General features: G+C 36.1%; 1 protein-coding gene and 1 non-coding gene across 5 annotated transcripts in view; both read left to right on the forward strand.

The window, feature by feature from the left end:
- Positions 1-17,004, forward strand: part of PKN2 (protein kinase N2) — a 168,156-nt gene that overhangs the window by 131,611 nt on the left and 19,541 nt on the right. For 3 of the 4 annotated variants that reach the window (XM_025400723.1, XM_025400733.1, XM_025400747.1), the window contains 8 exons: positions 4,583-4,726; positions 5,044-5,119; positions 5,694-5,868; positions 6,085-6,211; positions 7,241-7,371; positions 7,457-7,532; positions 7,609-7,700; positions 13,482-13,658. In XM_025400723.1, coding sequence (XP_025256508.1) covers positions 4,583-4,726; positions 5,044-5,119; positions 5,694-5,868; positions 6,085-6,211; positions 7,241-7,371; positions 7,457-7,532; positions 7,609-7,700; positions 13,482-13,658 — 998 coding nt within the window. The remainder of the gene's footprint in view (positions 1-4,582; positions 4,727-5,043; positions 5,120-5,693; positions 5,869-6,084; positions 6,212-7,240; positions 7,372-7,456; positions 7,533-7,608; positions 7,701-13,481; positions 13,659-17,004) is intronic. The other variant, XM_025400738.1, reaches the window with a different exon arrangement.
- Positions 16,707-16,813, forward strand: LOC112615174. The gene has a single exon (XR_003117296.1). It is a non-coding gene; the product is annotated as a U6 spliceosomal RNA (small nuclear RNA).

Raw genomic sequence — 17,004 nt, forward strand, 5'->3', positions numbered from 1 at the left:
CCTCAGATTCTTTTCATTCCTTGTCGGTTTAACTTTTGTCACATCTCCATAAGTAGCCAATTTTAAAAACTCTATTTACTTAAACTCTTTCAGTGTGCTATCTGCATGCTGCTAGGACGCTAACTGATAAATTTCCAAAGCCTATGTTGTCCTCAGAAGCACACTGAAGACCAGTGAGTATCATCTCTCGTGTACACGTTTGCAGAAATCTCACCTTTCTTCAGCTCTTGAATTTTCCAGGCATTGAGTTTATTCTCTTTTTAAGTGGCAACAGAAAGCTTTTTTGAGCTTTCTTTTCTTTTTGGCAGTGGAGCCTGGTTCACATTTTCTTTTGCCCTTTTCATTTCAGTAGTAGAGCCCAGCTCTCCATTACTTCTATCAAAGTTCCTAAACTTTCTCAGTTCAGTGTCCTCAGTGTCCTTGTAATGTTTCTGCAATGTGTCCCTAGACCTAAAGAAATACCCAACAGTTCCATGTATTAAGAAGGGCTTACTAGTTAGTATTTAAGTCTTAAAACAGGTGTTTTTGAAAAATACAAATACTGAGAGAAAACATAGTATTTTTATTCCATCAGTACATACTTAAAATTAACTAATGGGACATGTCTGCCTGTTCTCACTATGTAACTTCCCAAACCTTGGGATCATAAGGATAACTGCAATCTATTCTCTTCTTCCACAATGATTCCTCATAGGAAGTTGCTTTTTATTATTGTTGAAAACCCACCTTAGCAAAGATATGACATCACCGGAAGAAATATGGAGTATTCTAATGTTGAAACTATGAACTACCTTGTGCTAGTAGTTCTCACAGTGTCCCATAGATGTTGCTGTGTTTCCTATGAAAAGTGAAAATACTCTCTGGCACCCCAGGGCTCCTCAGCGAACAATTTGGGAACCTCAGCATTCTTTGTGCTAATTCTTTTGTGATAGATGTGTCCTGTTCTTTTTTCATTGCACCACATGTTTTAATTTGTTGCTTTCCACCACACATAAGGCTGATGCAGTGTCTCTTACCTTGTTTGTTTACTTTCAGATCTTAGACTTCAGATAAGACACGCAGATTCCTTAGGTCTACACCAAGCAGTTTTCTTTTTGATCCTAGATTCAATTCATAATAAGACAAAATGAAAAGTTGGGACAGTACCTATCTCAACTCATACTGCTCAGCTTTTTTTGGTGGTAGTTTTACTCCATCTAGAATATTGTTGCTCCTAGACTTTGAAATTATCTAACAGCACGCCCTTGCCTTATAGAACTGACCTGCTTCATCTAGAAAATTGCCAGCATACCAGCAATCACACTTGCATTTTAAATTCTAAACATTGGGCCAGGCACAGTGGCTCACGCCTGTATTCCCAGCACTTTGGGAGGCCAAGGCGGGTGGATCACCTGAGGTCAGGAGTTTGAGACCAGCCTAGCCTACATGGCGAAACCCAGTCTCTACTAAAAATACAAAAATTAGCCGTGTGTGGTGGCGGGTGCCTGTAATCTCAGCTACTTGGGAGGCTGAGGCAGGAGAATCACTTGAAGCTGGGAGGCGGAGGTTGCAGTGAGCTGAGATTGCATCATTACGCTCCAGCCTGGGCAGTGAGTGAAACAAAAAACAAAAAATAATAAAAAATAAATTATAAACATTAGTGACATCTTATGTAGAAGCTTTAGTCTATCTATATGGTACCTTGTTTTTCAGATACCATGTGACTGGTTTACTTATTCAAACCATGCTGGATGTTAGGATTTAAAGTGGGATTGGACACAAATGATGGAGTACTGACATAAAATATCTCTAGATCACAGCCACTCTCCCACTTATGTTTTGAAGAAAGTAACGCTCACTGGGAACAGTGCAAAGTAACAAAAAGTGAAGAGCTTTGTATGTAAAATGTTAGAAACAGATAATCGGTGCCGTGAAGAAAACTCAGCATGGAGACAAAGGATCTCTCAGCAAGGCGATCTTTACTTTCTGCAGAAAGGGTGCCCCTCGCAGATGGGACAATGGCAAGAGCACACCAGAACAAAGGAAAAGCAGACATATATATATATATATATATCCCTTATGCATTTGAGTCATCCTCACTGCTGTGTCCTGCATCCGTTGGCTGGAGCTGGACCTCACAGTCTTAAACTGATTACCGATTTGCTAATAACCTAAAACTTTCCTAAATAGGTAAGTGCAAAGGAGAACAAAGAGGAAGAGGAAGTTGCTTATGAAAGGTTTAAGGAAGCAACAACATTTCCAAATAAGGAAGGGGCATAAGCTATGAACTAAGACTTCCCTGGGCCTGTCCAGACATGCCTGAGTAAGCCAAAGCAACTAACTGGGCTAAAGTGTAATAACTAATAGTTGATAGGAGGCTTTAGAGTAAGGAGCGATTATTCCTAGTGTCTTTTATTTTTAACCCAAGATGACCTTTGAAGAGGAACTTTTCTACTTTCTACATAAAACTTCAATGTATAATTCTAGGAAAGCTAGCTTAAGGTCTATGAGGTGACTTATCCTAAATCTCAGATCATTTTAATTTTAATTTTTCTGAGACAGGGTCTTGCTGTGTTGCCCAGGCTGGAGTGTAGTGGCATGATCTTGACTTACTGCAACCTCTGCCTCCCGGGTTTAAGTGATTTTCATGCCTTAGCCTCCCAAGAGGCTGGGACCACAGGCACATGGCACCACACCTGGCTAGCTTTTGTATTTTTAGTAGAAATGGGGTCTCACCATGTTGGCCAGGCTAGTCTCGAACTCCTGACCTCAAGTAATTCACCCACCTCAGCCTCCCAAAGTGCTGGGATTACAGGCATAAGCCACCTTGCCCAGCCTGAAATGTACTTTAGTTTGAAGCATGGAATGAAGATACAGAGGAAAGAGAAATTAGTCAATATGTTAATTTTACCAGAGCGTCTGTAATAAATAGCAAATGAGGTGATTGGATCTTCTCTTATTCACAGTAAGACAAAATCTTACCATTTCAGCCAGTGTAAAAGTGTAATAAGAACTTCTAACAAGTACTAATTCTGTCTCTAGCATATGTGTATCTTGCATCTTCCCGATTCATAACGAGTCTTCCTTGCAACAGTGGAAGAAGGCAGGAGAAAGTAGACCTCTCTTCCTCCAGTCTAAAAAAATGGAGTCTAAATTACCAATCCTGACATGATTCTTCCAGTTTATTTCCCAAAATAGCTGCTTCCAAAATACTTACACTTCTAACTTGAATAGAATATTACAGCCTTAGTACCCCATCCCTTCTGTTTGCCATTTGCTAGTCTTAAAATAATTATATTCTCCTCATACTTCTTTCATGACAATTCTCTCCCATATTAATTATGAGTCAGAGAGAAGAAATGAAGTGGGAGTCCCTGAGATCACATTCTCACTGCCATAGATGTACTTTTCTAATTGTTTTCCTGTTTGGCTATAAAACCCTCTGGCCCATTGTGTTTTGATTCATTTCTTTTCATGTTGCATTTTTTATAGGTGTTTTTCGTGTTCATTAGCATCAACTAGATTTATAATTTAAGGTCAATAGATTTTTTTTACTGTATATACCAAGACCTTACATAATAAGATGCATAAGTTTATAAATTGAAATTTGTTATATAAAGTAAGTAATTTACTGCTTTGTAGAGCCTTAAAAGGAGAAACATTTATCTCTTTATGTGGATGGTGTACAGAAGCCTAAAAACGAAATAATAGAAAAGTCCAGTACTTTATGATTAAAATATATATACATTAAAACATATAGGTAGTGGTCAGTATATGGATTGACCCCAGCTTAGGAACTATGTTCTACAGGTACATTTAAACACTGATTATTAAAACCTTAAATATATTTCCCCACATGAGCATTTTCAATGTCTACTGTGTATTCTCTCATATAGCTTTGGTATAATTAACTTGTCCCTGGTTTTTGAACATTCAAATTCTTGCTAATTTGCTTTTTAAATTATGTTTTATTGTTATAATAAGCGAATATCTTTCTGTATAAAGCTTGGTCTGAATTTCCCCTTTCTGCCCTACGTACACAAAATGGGTCTTGCTACCCAGTGGTATTTTGAAAATTAAATGACCTAATATTCTTAAAGTGCTTATTAACACAATATGTGGCACATTGTGAGTACAGAATAAATGCTATTTGCAGAACTTTTTCTGACTCAGCAATGAGACAAAGAAATAAAAAGGTTTCAAATGAGTTCTTTGAAGCAAGCAAGCATTGGGGTAGTAACATAGCATGTGATGACAAACAGAGGAGGGAAATCCAAAAGATTGAAGCTGTAAGAGAAGGAGTTTTGGTGGTTATTCATCTGTACTGATTGTTCCCAGTTGTGTATTCTTTAAGTATACTTTAGGAATACCTTAGCTGGAAAGTGTCACAGTGTAAGTTTTGTTCCTTTGAATTAAAATGTGTAAGTTTGATAAAGTAATATACAGTTGAGAAACATTACAAATCTCTTTAAAACAGTGTGACCTTTGTGTGTGTAATTTTTGTTCATTGTATTTGTATTTCATATTTTTGTGATATTTTATTCAAGTGTGTGTCCAATGATGTCTTTTCTGTTTTCTTTATTATTTTTTTTAATTATCCTAGTCACGTGAACTGGAAATTTCAGTTTATTGGCGTGATTGGCGGTCTCTGTGTGCTGTAAAATTTCTGAGGTTAGAAGATTTTTTAGACAACCAACGGCATGGCATGTGTCTCTATTTGGAACCACAGGGTACTTTATTTGCAGAGGTAATAAATGTATTTTATTAATGTGCATAACTACAATTGAAATTACGTATGTAGGCAGCATAATATAGAAGTGGAAAGAGTGTTAGGCTGAGAGACAGATGACTGAGTTTTGGCTGAGCTATGCCACTGAATAGGTATGTGACCTTGAGACAAACCAATTATTCTTTCTATGTCTGTTTTCTCAGCTAGAAAATGAGGGGCTGGACTAAACTATAACTAAGATTCTCTTAAGCTTTCAAATTTTATAAGTTTAGTGGATTTCATGAACCATAAATCCAATGCTATTTTCATGTCAACTTGAATTTTCTTCACTGCAGGTTACCTTTTTTAACCCAGTTATTGAAAGAAGACCAAAACTTCAAAGACAAAAGAAAATTTTTTCAAAGCAACAAGGTAATTACTAACAATCAAATACATAGCATTTTGATATTTTCTTAAACATCTAATTACCATTTAAAAAGTAATAGCCATCTGTGGTTTTTTTTGTTGTTGTTTATTCATTTATTTCTAATTTCTTATTAAGGAATATTGTAAATGTATCCACAAGTGAAGAGACTAGTGAAATGTACAATCATCCAGCTTCAACAATAGTCAACTCATTTTATTTTATCCATATGCCATCCTCTCACTACTTTCTCAAATTTGAAGCAAACCCAGACATCCTACTGATTTATTCATAAATATTATAGTTTATATCTGTAAAAGATAAGATTTCTTTTTAAAACCTTAATCACATATTACTACTAGACTTAAAGAGAAAAAAAATTTCTTACCTATTTATTTTTAAAACTACTTATGCTATTTTGCACCAGCCTTTACTAGCAAATAGTAAAAAACTAGTTTTTTTAAGTGACAAATTTTGTTTGTTCTTCATAGATTATAAACTGACGAGTAAGAATTTTTAAATTATGACTTTTGGTTATACATAAATTACTTGTTCTATTTTTGTTATTTTCAATATCTACAGGCAAAACATTTCTCAGAGCTCCTCAAATGAATATTAATATTGCCACTTGGGGAAGGCTAGTAAGAAGAGCTATTCCTACAGTAAATCATTCTGGCACCTTCAGCCCTCAAGCTCCTGTGCCTACTACGGTGCCAGTGGTTGATGTACGCATCCCTGAACTAGCACCTCCAGCTAGGTATGTGTCTGAGATTTTAAGCATCTTATGCAAAGTTATTGGGACAATTACGTACTGATTATAGCAGGTGTACTGAGTCTTGTTTTTTTCCCCAAGTAGTATTTTGAAAGTAGTGTTCTGTGTACTTAAAAAGTAAATTGTTTGCTTTAATTTTAAAGTGGTTTAAAATACAGACTTTCTATTACTGTTTTGGTGAGTTACTTTATCTTCTATAAGTGATTCTACAGTAACCAAATTGGACTTTGATCTTGAGCCTGAACCTCCTCCAGCCCCACCACGAGCTTCTTCCCTTGGAGAAATAGATGAATCTTCTGAATTAAGAGTTTTGGATACACCAGGACAGGCAAGCCATTTTAAACCTTGCATAATTCCTTTTCACCGAATGAATTAGCAGTGAAAGCATCATAGTGAATAAGGCGTGTATTTCCATTTAAAATTGCCACTGTGAATTTATGGTTTTTTGTTTGTTTTTTGTTTTTGTTTTTTGAGACGGAGTTTCACTCTTGTTGCTCAGGCTGGAGTGCAATGGCATGATCTTGGCTTACTGCAACCTCCACCTCCTGGGTTCAAGTGATTCCCCTGCCTCAGCCTCCCAAGTAGCTGGGATTACAGGCATGCACCACCACGCCGGCTAGTTTTGTATTTTTAGTAGAGACAGGGTTTCTCCATGTTGGTGAGGCTGGTCACGAACTCCTGACCTCAGGTGAGCCGCCCGCCTTGGCCCCCAAAGTGCTGAGATTACAACCATGAGGCACCGCGCCCAGCCCAGTTTTTCAAATTTTTTTTTTTTTTTTTTTTTTTTTTTGAGACGGAGTCTTGCTCTGTCGCCCAGGCTGGGGTGCAGTGGCCGGATCTCAGCTCACTGCAAGCTCCGCCTCCCGGGTTTACCTGCCTCAGCCTCCCGAGTAGCTGAGACTACAGGCGCCTGCCACCTCGCCTGGCTAGTTTTTTGTATTTTTTAGTAGAGATGGGGTTTCACCGTGCACCGTGTTAGCCAGGATGGTCTCAATCTCCTGACCTCGTGATCCGCCCGTCTCAGCCTCCCAAAGTGCTGGGATTATAGGCTTGAGCCACCGTACCCGGCTCAAATTTTTTTAGATAAGTTTAATATAAAAGTAATGGCTCCAGCTACTTGGGAGGCTGAGGTAGGAGGATTGCTTGAGGCCAGGAATTCAAGAGCTCTCTAGGCAAACATAGTGAGATCCACCTCTAAAAAAAGAAAAAAAAAATTTTAAAGAATGAGTATCTGAATTTTACTTTTCACTCCAACATTTATATTGACTTTTGAAATGTTTTTCCTTAGTTTTATTATTACCAAATAAGTTGTTTTCTGGGTGTTTCTATGGTTTAATGTGTATTTAATATTTTACAGGATTCAGAGACTGTTTTTGATATTGAGAATGACAGAAATAGTATACTTCCAAAATCTCAATCTGAATACAAGCCTGATACTCCTCAGTCAGGCCTAGAATATAGTGGTATTCAGGAACTTGAGGATAAAAGGTAAAGAATATATACCAAGTTTTGCTACTACATGTTTGGTACCATAATTTGTTGTCTTATTATTAATTGACATTTCTCTTTTCAGATCTCAGCAAAGGTTTCAGTTTAATCTACAAGATTTCAGGTGTTGTGCTGTCTTGGGAAGAGGACATTTTGGAAAGGTAATCTTTTTGGAATTTTTTGGAATATCTACAACATTAACTCAAATGGAAAATAATTATTTTAATTTTATTTCAGGTGCTTTTAGCTGAATATAAACACACAAATGAGATGTTTGCTATAAAAGCCTTAAAGAAAGGTGATATTGTGGCTCGAGATGAAGTAGACAGGTTAGTTTTTAAAAATGAAATTGTTTATTTTTCTGAATTTGTAAGTTAAGAGAAATGATGTATATATTACAACAGCAAAATTATCACGATTTTACAGTAATATGTGAAGAAATTAAATATAGTGTATCTATGTTTGACATAAGGTAGACATTAGTTTTTCTTTTTTGCCTCTTCCTTTTTACCCTTCCTGTGATAATTAACTGGTTAATGGATACCAAAAAAAGATAGTGAAATGTTTAAACTAATTCTGTTAAGGTTTTTATATATGAAAATGTTAAAGTGTTTATATGGAATAGAAACTGTTATTCATCTGTTGTTTGGTGGGGCTATATTTCATTCTATCTTAATGGAAATGATAAAAAGTCATTTACAAATAATCTACAGTTAATGGAATGTTTTAAAGTATTTTACAAAGCAGAATATGTTATCTTATTTTTTCCCTCTATTTTTCTTAAAAACATGTTTTTTGACCCTAACGTCTGGGTCTAATTAAGTTGTGGATACATCTTTTTGTACAATTATTTATTTATTTATTTATTTATTTAAGACAGAGTCTCACTGTCTCCCAGACTGCAGTGCAGTGGTGCCATCTTGGCTCACTGCAACCTCCACCTCCCGGGTTCAGGCACTTCCCCTGCCTCAGTCTCCCAAGTAGCTGGGACTACAGGCACGTGCCACCACGCCTGGCTATTTTTTTGTATTTTTAGTAGAGATGGGGTTTCACCATGTTAGTCAGAATGGTCTCAATCTCCTGACCTCATGATCTGCCAGCCTCGGCCTCCCAAAGTGCTGGGATTACAGGCGTGAGCCACTGCGCCCGGCCTCATAATTATTAAAATGCAAGGATTTGGGGGGTTAAGATTGTAATTCACTCAGAGAATATACTTTAAGAAATGACTGTCTTAATACAGAATAATTAAATATGGACATTATTGTGTAAAAATGGCATATTTATCACAGAAAAAGGCTTTCATTGGACATTTTTCTTACACCACTAGGAAGCATATATTAATATTAATGGTAGACAGCCCTGCACAATGAAGAGAGCCCTGGGCTATGACTGAGAAGGCTGACGTTTCTAGTCCTCATTGCTCCTCCTTAGTAAGGATTTGACCCTAGGGCATTTCACTGAACATCTTTAAGCCCCAGTTAACTCATATATTCAAAAATATATTTGTTTTGGTAATACTTGCCTTACTGAGTTGTACTGATACATAGAGATGCCAAATTGCAACTTTTAATTTTTTTTTCCACCATATGGGTAGTTCTTAGAATAAGGAAAGGCCTCAAAAGATTGAGATTTGTTTTTTTATGTTAAATAAACTTTTCCTTTTGGATTTTCCTATTTGTTTTTCACCGTTGTTTCTTTTCACTGTTTCTCATACACCTCAATCACATCAAAATCAATGCTTTCTTGATATCTAATACTAAAGAGCTTGCTGGATATTTATAAAATATTCCGAGCACCATATTACATGTTTAGAATTATTTTTATGTTATACAAGCAGATAATTAAAGCAAGTCTGTGATCCCACCAAAGCAAGTCTTTGATTCTAAGGCTGTTTATAATTGGACTAACAGAAGGGTCAAATGTTTTCCTTCCCTGAAGGAATATTTGCTTTTCTCCAGATTCTTAAATGGTAAATTCATTTATTTTCTAAAATAATAGGGAACTGTTTACTACTTCTATTAATCTTGATTTATGTGGCTTTCTGCTACCTTGTTACAACTTTGTGCTAAATCTTTGTAGGAGAAATGCTTTCTAATTAAATCTACAGAAAATTCGGATCACAGGATAGTGCTGTAGCCAGAATCTAGGCCATTAGTAATCTCAACTGAAAATTAATCCAGTCTTGTGTAGAGACAGGATCTCACTGTGTCACCCACACTGGAGTGCAGTGGCATGAGCCTAGTTCACTGCAGCCTTGAGTTCCTGGGCTCAAGCCATCCTCCTGCCTCAGCTTCCCATTGGGACCACAGGTGCATACAACTGATCCATCTGCATTTCTTTCCCCCATAGAGTCAGGGTCTCCCTATGTTGTCCAGGCTGGTCTCAAACTCCTGGCTTCAGGCGATCCTCCTTGGCCTCTCGAAGTGTGGGATTATAGGTGTAAACCACCACAACCATTCTTAACTTAAATCTCTACTTTTCAGTAACATGAAAATTTAAAAATCTCAAGTAGAACTGGTATAAAAAGAGAGAAAAGAAAAATCCAAAAGTGAGAAATGAAACACACTCTTAGAGAAATCTGAGGAATGAAGATATGAAAAAGGAGTACTTTTAAATTTCTAGCATATCTGAAAGAAGGCGAGAAAAAAATTAGTTTATAAGTTTTTTTTTTAAGAGTAGCTTTTTTATTTTATTTTATTTTATTTATTTATTTTTTTTTTTTTGAGATGGAGATTTGCTCTTGTTGCCCAAGCTGAAGTGCAATGGTGCGATCTCGGCTCACTGCAACCTCCGCCTATCAGGTTCAAGCGATTCTTGGAGCTGCCTCAGCCTCCTCAGTAGCTGGGATTAACAGGCGTGCACCACCATGCCCTGCTAATTTTTTGTATTTTTAGTAGAAACAGGGTTTCACCATGTTAGCCAGGCTGGTCTCAAACTCCTGACCTCTGGTCATCTGCCCGCCTCAGCCTCCCAAGGTGCTGGGATTACAGGCATGAGCCACCGCACCCGGCCAAGACTAGCATTTTTTTAAAGTAATATATTTCATTACTTGCAAGTATAAATGGTAAATAACTTAAACTAAACTTATTATAACTGAGCAGAATTTTAAATATTTACTTTCCACTTCCTAGCTTATCTTTTTAAGCCATGGAATTTAGTGTCATTGTTTATTTTTTAATAGATGTTCCTAGAATACTTTATGTATATATTTTTTGAGACAGAGTCTCACTCTGTTGTCCAGGCTGGAGTGCAGTGGAGTGATCTCGGCTCACTACAACTTACGCCTCCAGGTTCAGGTGATTCTCCTTGCTCAGCCTCCCCAGTAGCCAGGATTACAGGTGTGCAGTACCACACCCAGTTCATTTTTGTATTTTCAGTACAGACAGGGTTTCACCATGTTGACCAGGCTGGTCTGCAACTCCTGACCTCCGGTGATCCATCTCCCTCAGCCTCCCAAAGTGCTGGGATTACAGGCATGAGCCACTGTGCCTGGCCTACTTTATGATTCTTAATGACAGTTCTCATAGTCTAAATTTTCTTTCTATAGTCTGTATTATATTATTTTACTTTGAAATTATGAATAATAGAAAATTTCAAATCAGCCTCTTTTTAAGTGAACACAAATTATGGATTTTAAAATAAAGTGTTAGATAATTTATGAACAAAGATCATATTCTGTGTACCTACCATGAGTAAAACACTCTTAAGTCCTGTCTGCCCTTCAATTGCTGAGTAAGGATATTACGTTTATGTTATTGGAATGCCTCCTCACTCAGCTTCCTTTTCTTACCAATTTATATTTCAACACAACAGAATAGGGTTGGAAGTATATTTTTGTGTTTGTAGAAGAAAGCACAGCTAACCAGCTTATGTAGGATTCAATTCTAAGACCTTGGTTTTATTAATGATGTTTTCCCCTGACTAAAATGACTATTTATATAAGTTTTCAGGTTTCTAACTTACCTAAAAATGTAATGAACTTTGAAGAAAGTACACAAAACATGTTAGGAACTAGTAACTTAGGGAAACAAGACATAAATACATTATGTAATAAAGGTGACTAGATAGAGTCCAGCTTAAAATAAGCAATACAAACCATAGCAGTTCTTAGGAGGAAATCAGTGTACTGGTGTACTACTACACCATAGTACATATAGTGTACTACTCCCTGGGCGTGCTACTAATCTTCCCTATTTTATTAAACAGCAATACCAGTTGCTCAAGCCATACACAGTCATTCTTGATGCTCTTTTCCCCTTACCTACAACACTCAAACTATTAGCAAATCCAGTCAACTTCACCTCTAGAATATATCCCAAATCATAGAAAGCATAAAACCAATAGTAAATCTCTGTTGTATTTACTCTTAAATTTTCATTCCACATCTATAATCTGATGAAACAGCAACTGACATTTGTGTTGCACTTTTCACTTTGACACCTTTATTTGATTCTTGTCATCACTATTAGAAATATTTAGAGCAAGATTTAGGTAGAGTCTTATAAAAGAGGTGGGATTTTTGCTGGGTTTTGGTAGACAAGTTATTTGGGAATAAGGAGAGGAGTGATGACAATTTAGAGGGAAATATTCCGAACAGGATGAATAAGGTTTAAAGTTTTACATAAAGTTGGACTGTTGCATGAACTTTTAGGGACAATACACAATTTAGATAATGTGAGACAAGCTGAAGATTCGTATGCAATAGCTTTTTTGTGTACTATAAAATGCATAAAATTAAAATTATTGTGTCAATTTGGACCTATAGTCTTGCTCTTTTGTCTCATTGTTCAAAGACATCTATACAGATGTATCATCATTATTGTAATTCAAATAATTCCTGTGAATCGCATTAAAATAATTTCAAGGGGTAGTCCAGCCAGTGGGTCTCAAATATTTTATACCATTTATATGTTCCACCCAGTTCTAACATCTGTTCAGTTGAGAACAGTTGTTTCATTCATAAGTTCACCCATAATGAATTAGTGAGTCACCCATAAATAAAAACTAGGGACAGGCGGTGGCATGGTGGTTCATACCTGTAATCTCAGTACTTTGGGAGGCCAAGGCAGGAGGATTGCTTGAGACCGGAAGTTCAAGACAAGCCTGGGCAACATAGTGAGACCCTGTCCCTATCAAAAACTAAAAGCCAGGCATGGTAGTATGTGCCTGTAGTACCAGCTACTCAGGAAGCTGAGGCAGGAGGTTCACTTGAGCCCAAGAGTTCAAGGTTACAGTGAGCCATGATCATGTCACTGCACTCCAGCTCCTGAAAGACAGAGCAAGATCCTATCTCAAAAAAACACACAACTGTAGATAATGAAGAGAACATACTTGTCATCTACTTAAGCCCAAAACATCTTAGTTTTGTCTTATTTCATCTGATTATTTTATCTACATTTAGCCAAAATTCAGATTGGCTTAATAAAGCAGATGTATTAGAATACGTCTTACAGATCTTGTCCAAAGCAATTTTTAAGTACATTATTTTCTAGTAAATTTAAATGACAAAAATAAAAACTATTAACTTTTTAATCTTCTATGAGTTTATTTATAATAGTGCCTTAATTTGTAGTAACATTTAGACACTTTGTCATGTATCGTCTTTATTTTCTAGTCTTTTAAATTAAAATTTTATGCAGCATATCTGTACCTCTCAACTTCATATCAATTTTATATGATAAAAAAATTTAATACTATAGCTTGTGAATTATAGATACTGTCCTTGAAATTACCTTCACCACAAACTTTAAATTTTTCATAGTATGCTTTAAATTGCTAAATTCTCTGACAAATTCCTGAATAATTTTCATAAATCACCCTTAATTAAGCCTTTTAAAAAATTAACTATAACCACTAACCATATATGTGCTATAGACTATCAATGTGAACACTATAATCTTTTAAAGGTTCTATTAATATATTTCAACTAAACTTATGTATTTTAGGTAGATCAGTTTTCATAGCACATATAGCAAAACTAAGACACATGTTAGGATTTTTAAGTTATAGCTAAAATTGTGCTTATTTTTAAGTTTAGTAATTTATAAAGGATGTTATTTCCAACTAGAATTATTTTTAATCTGCTTATTTTTAAATATTTTCTTTTACAGCTTGATGTGTGAAAAAAGAATTTTTGAAACTGTGAATAGTGTAAGGCATCCATTTTTGGTGAACCTTTTTGCATGTTTCCAAACCAAAGAGCATGTTTGCTTTGTAATGGAATATGCTGCCGGTGGGGACCTAATGATGCACATTCATACTGATGTCTTTTCAGAACCAAGAGCTGTGTGAGTATGCTTTAGACATTTATCTGAGTTTTTCCATGACTGATTTAATGTGGGAAGGAAAAGAGATTCTTTGAATTTTAGATTTTTTTCCTAACAGAAAATAGATCTCTGCAAGAAATATTAGAACTCCTTACTTACTTTTTTGCCATATACTTTTTGTATGTATTCTGTTGTCTGTGTTGAAAATGTCATGGATTATCCTAAACCACAATTAATTCTTTAGATAAACAATGTAGATTCATTTTAGTAAAATTTCTTTTTGTGCTACTAGATTTTCTCACTAGAGAATGCCATTCAGAATTACAGCTTTAAAGACAGATTATACTCAAAATGCACTGTTAAGTTTTTCAAAAGAAAGTACAGAAGAGTCTATCATATATTTATATAAAATGTTTGTATTTGCCTTTCTAAAGAGTAATTTAAAAGAATATCAAGTATTTGCGTCCTTGTGCTTAAAATATCTCTGAACAAATGTAAAAGAAACTGGTTATGTGTGTTGCCTCCAGACAAAGGGATAAAGAGCAGACTTTTCATTGTAAACTTTTTGTAGTTTTTGAAGTCAAGGTTTGGCTTATTCAAATACATAAGAATAATAGTAAACACTTGAAATTATATATGCATGTATGTATATTTTCCCTGTTAGTATCTTAATTTTATACCTGTTAAATGGTGGAGCTAAGATTTGAACCTAGGAAAGTGCTATTAATACCTACACCCTGCATGCTGGTGTTTACCAAATTTGTGTTTCCAGCCCCGTCCTTTTACCTAAACTTCCAACTCTAATAATATTCAGTGGTCAGCTAGTTTTCCATTTGCGTGGCTAAGTATCTTATTTAACAACTTAAACTGAACTGATTTTTTCCATTTTTCTATCTACCTCATCTACTACACTCCAGGCCTGCTACTCTTAATCTTCCCTATTTTATTAACCAGATTCAAGCCAGAACACAAGAAGTCATTCTTGATGCTCTTTTTCCCTTAACTTCAGCACTCAAACTATTAGCAAGTCCAGTCAACTCCACCTGTAGAATATATCCCAAATCATAGGAAGCATAAATCTAGTAGTAAATCTCTATTATATTTACTCTTTAGTTTTCATTCCACATCTATAATCTGATGAAATAGCAACTGACATCCGTGTCGTACTTTCACTTTGATTCCTCCATTTGATTCTTGTCATAACCATTAGAGGTATTTAAAGTAGATAATTGTAATACTGTCATAACCTTGAAGTTTCAGATGAGGGAAATAGGGGTTAATTCGAATGGGTACTGAAGCGTTTTAAAAGGAGGCAAAAGCCAGAAAGTAATAGAAGGCTACGAATAATTCATTCCCTCAATAAGGCAGAGCATTACGATTAAGCCTAGCCCATGCTGCCATGGGAATTTGCTTTTATTTTTTATGCTTGTTTTTGTTTTTAAAATAATATATAAATGTAGTTTGCCTTAAGAAGCTGTTATTTTTGCTGAGAATGTAAATTATATACAAATAAAACCATAAAGTTCAGTGAAAATGCAAGAATACAATGCTACATTACAGAACTCCAAATCTGAAGTACCTCCCTTTATCGTTCAGTTCTCAGATCAAATGTCATTTCTTTAAAGGTAATTTTCTGAGTACCCTAGCTATAATATCACATCACTAACCAATTCAATTCACTCTATTTTCTGTATTATCTTTTTCATATCATTTTATTTCTACATGAAATCTGATTTATTTTTTAAATTTTTATTGTCTGTCTTATTTCACTTAAAAGAGAGGAGCAAGGACCATATCTGTCCTGTTTATTAGTGAAATGCCTAAAAGAACAGCTGGAACATATTAGGCAATCAGTGAATTTTTATTGATTGAAACCATAGAATCAAAATAGCTTGATTTCTAGCTTTGTTGTTTTGTAGTCTAACTTTAGACAAATTACGTTTTCTGAGCTTCATTATCTGCTTCTGTAAAATATTTATCTTAAGGCTTGATTGAAGATTAAGTAAGCTAATAAATGAAAATAACTGACACAATACCTGACAAACAGGAGCATTCAATAAAATACGTATTTTACATAGTATACCCAATTAATCAAGGCAGTCTGTTTACAAAGAAAGAAATCAGTGGGAAGCCATGGCTCACGCCTGTAATCCCAGCACTTTGGGAGGCAGAGGCGGGCAGATCACTTAGCAGATCACTTAAGCTCAGGAGCTCTAGACCAGCCTGGCCAACGTGGTGAAACCCTGTCTATACTAAAAATACAAAAATTAGCTGGGCATGGTGGCAGGCGCCTATAATCCCAGCTATTTGGGAAACTGAGGCAGAAGACTCACTTGAACCCCAGAGGCAGAGGTTGCAGTGAGCCAAGGTCACATCACTGCACTCCATCCTGGGTGACAGAGTGAGACCCCCCAAATTAAAAAAAAAGAGAGAGAAATCAATATATTTTTATAATTGTTACAGTATTGTTTCGCCACTAAAATAAGTTTGCTAAGAAAATTATGTTTAACGATCTTAAGCAATTTTTTTTTTTTTTTGAGGCAGTCTTGCTCTGTCGCCCAGGCTGGAGTGCAGTGGCATGATCTTGGCTCACTGCAACCTCTGCCACCCATGTTCAAGAGATTATCCTGCCTCAGCCTCCCAAATAGCTGGGACTACAGGCGTGTGCCACCACGCCCAGCTAATTTTTGTATTTTTAGTAGAGATGGGGTTTCACTGTTTTGGCCAGGCTGGTCTCATACTCCTGACCTCAGGTGATCTGCCTCCCTCTGCCTCCCTCAGCCTCCCAAAGTGCTGGGATTACAGGCGTGAGCCACCATGCCTGGCCATCTTAAGCAATTTTAAGCTCACATTTATTTTAACAAACTTCAGTAGATCCTTTAAACTTCTGGTAAGTTATATAATTTTTAATGTATAATCAAGTAAGTATTTCTAAGTAGTTGCATTTTATTTTTGTTTTTGTTTTTTATTTCTGTGTTGGGGAGTCTAAGCCCTGATGAAACTGCCTGGCGGACCCTGACCACCACACCCCTCCCCCACCCAAGCCCCACGTTTAAAAATTATAGACCCGTGCTCTCTTCAGCAGCGCATATACTAAAATTGGAACGATATAGAGAAGATTAGCATGGCCCCTGCATAAGGATGACACGCAAATTCATGAGGCATTCCATATTTTTCTGAAATTGAGGCAGTAATTAATAGCCTACCAACAAAAAAAGCCCAGGACCAGATGGATTCACAGCCAGATTCTACCACAGGCACAAAGAGGAACTGGTACCATTCCTTCTGAAACTATTCCAAACAATAGAAAAAGAGGGAATCATCCCGAACTCGTAAAATGAGTTCGGGATCATCCTGTTACCAAAAC

This window comes from Theropithecus gelada, chromosome 1 (assembly GCF_003255815.1).
Source record: "Theropithecus gelada isolate Dixy chromosome 1, Tgel_1.0, whole genome shotgun sequence".
NCBI classification, from domain to species: Eukaryota; Metazoa; Chordata; class Mammalia; order Primates; family Cercopithecidae; genus Theropithecus; species Theropithecus gelada.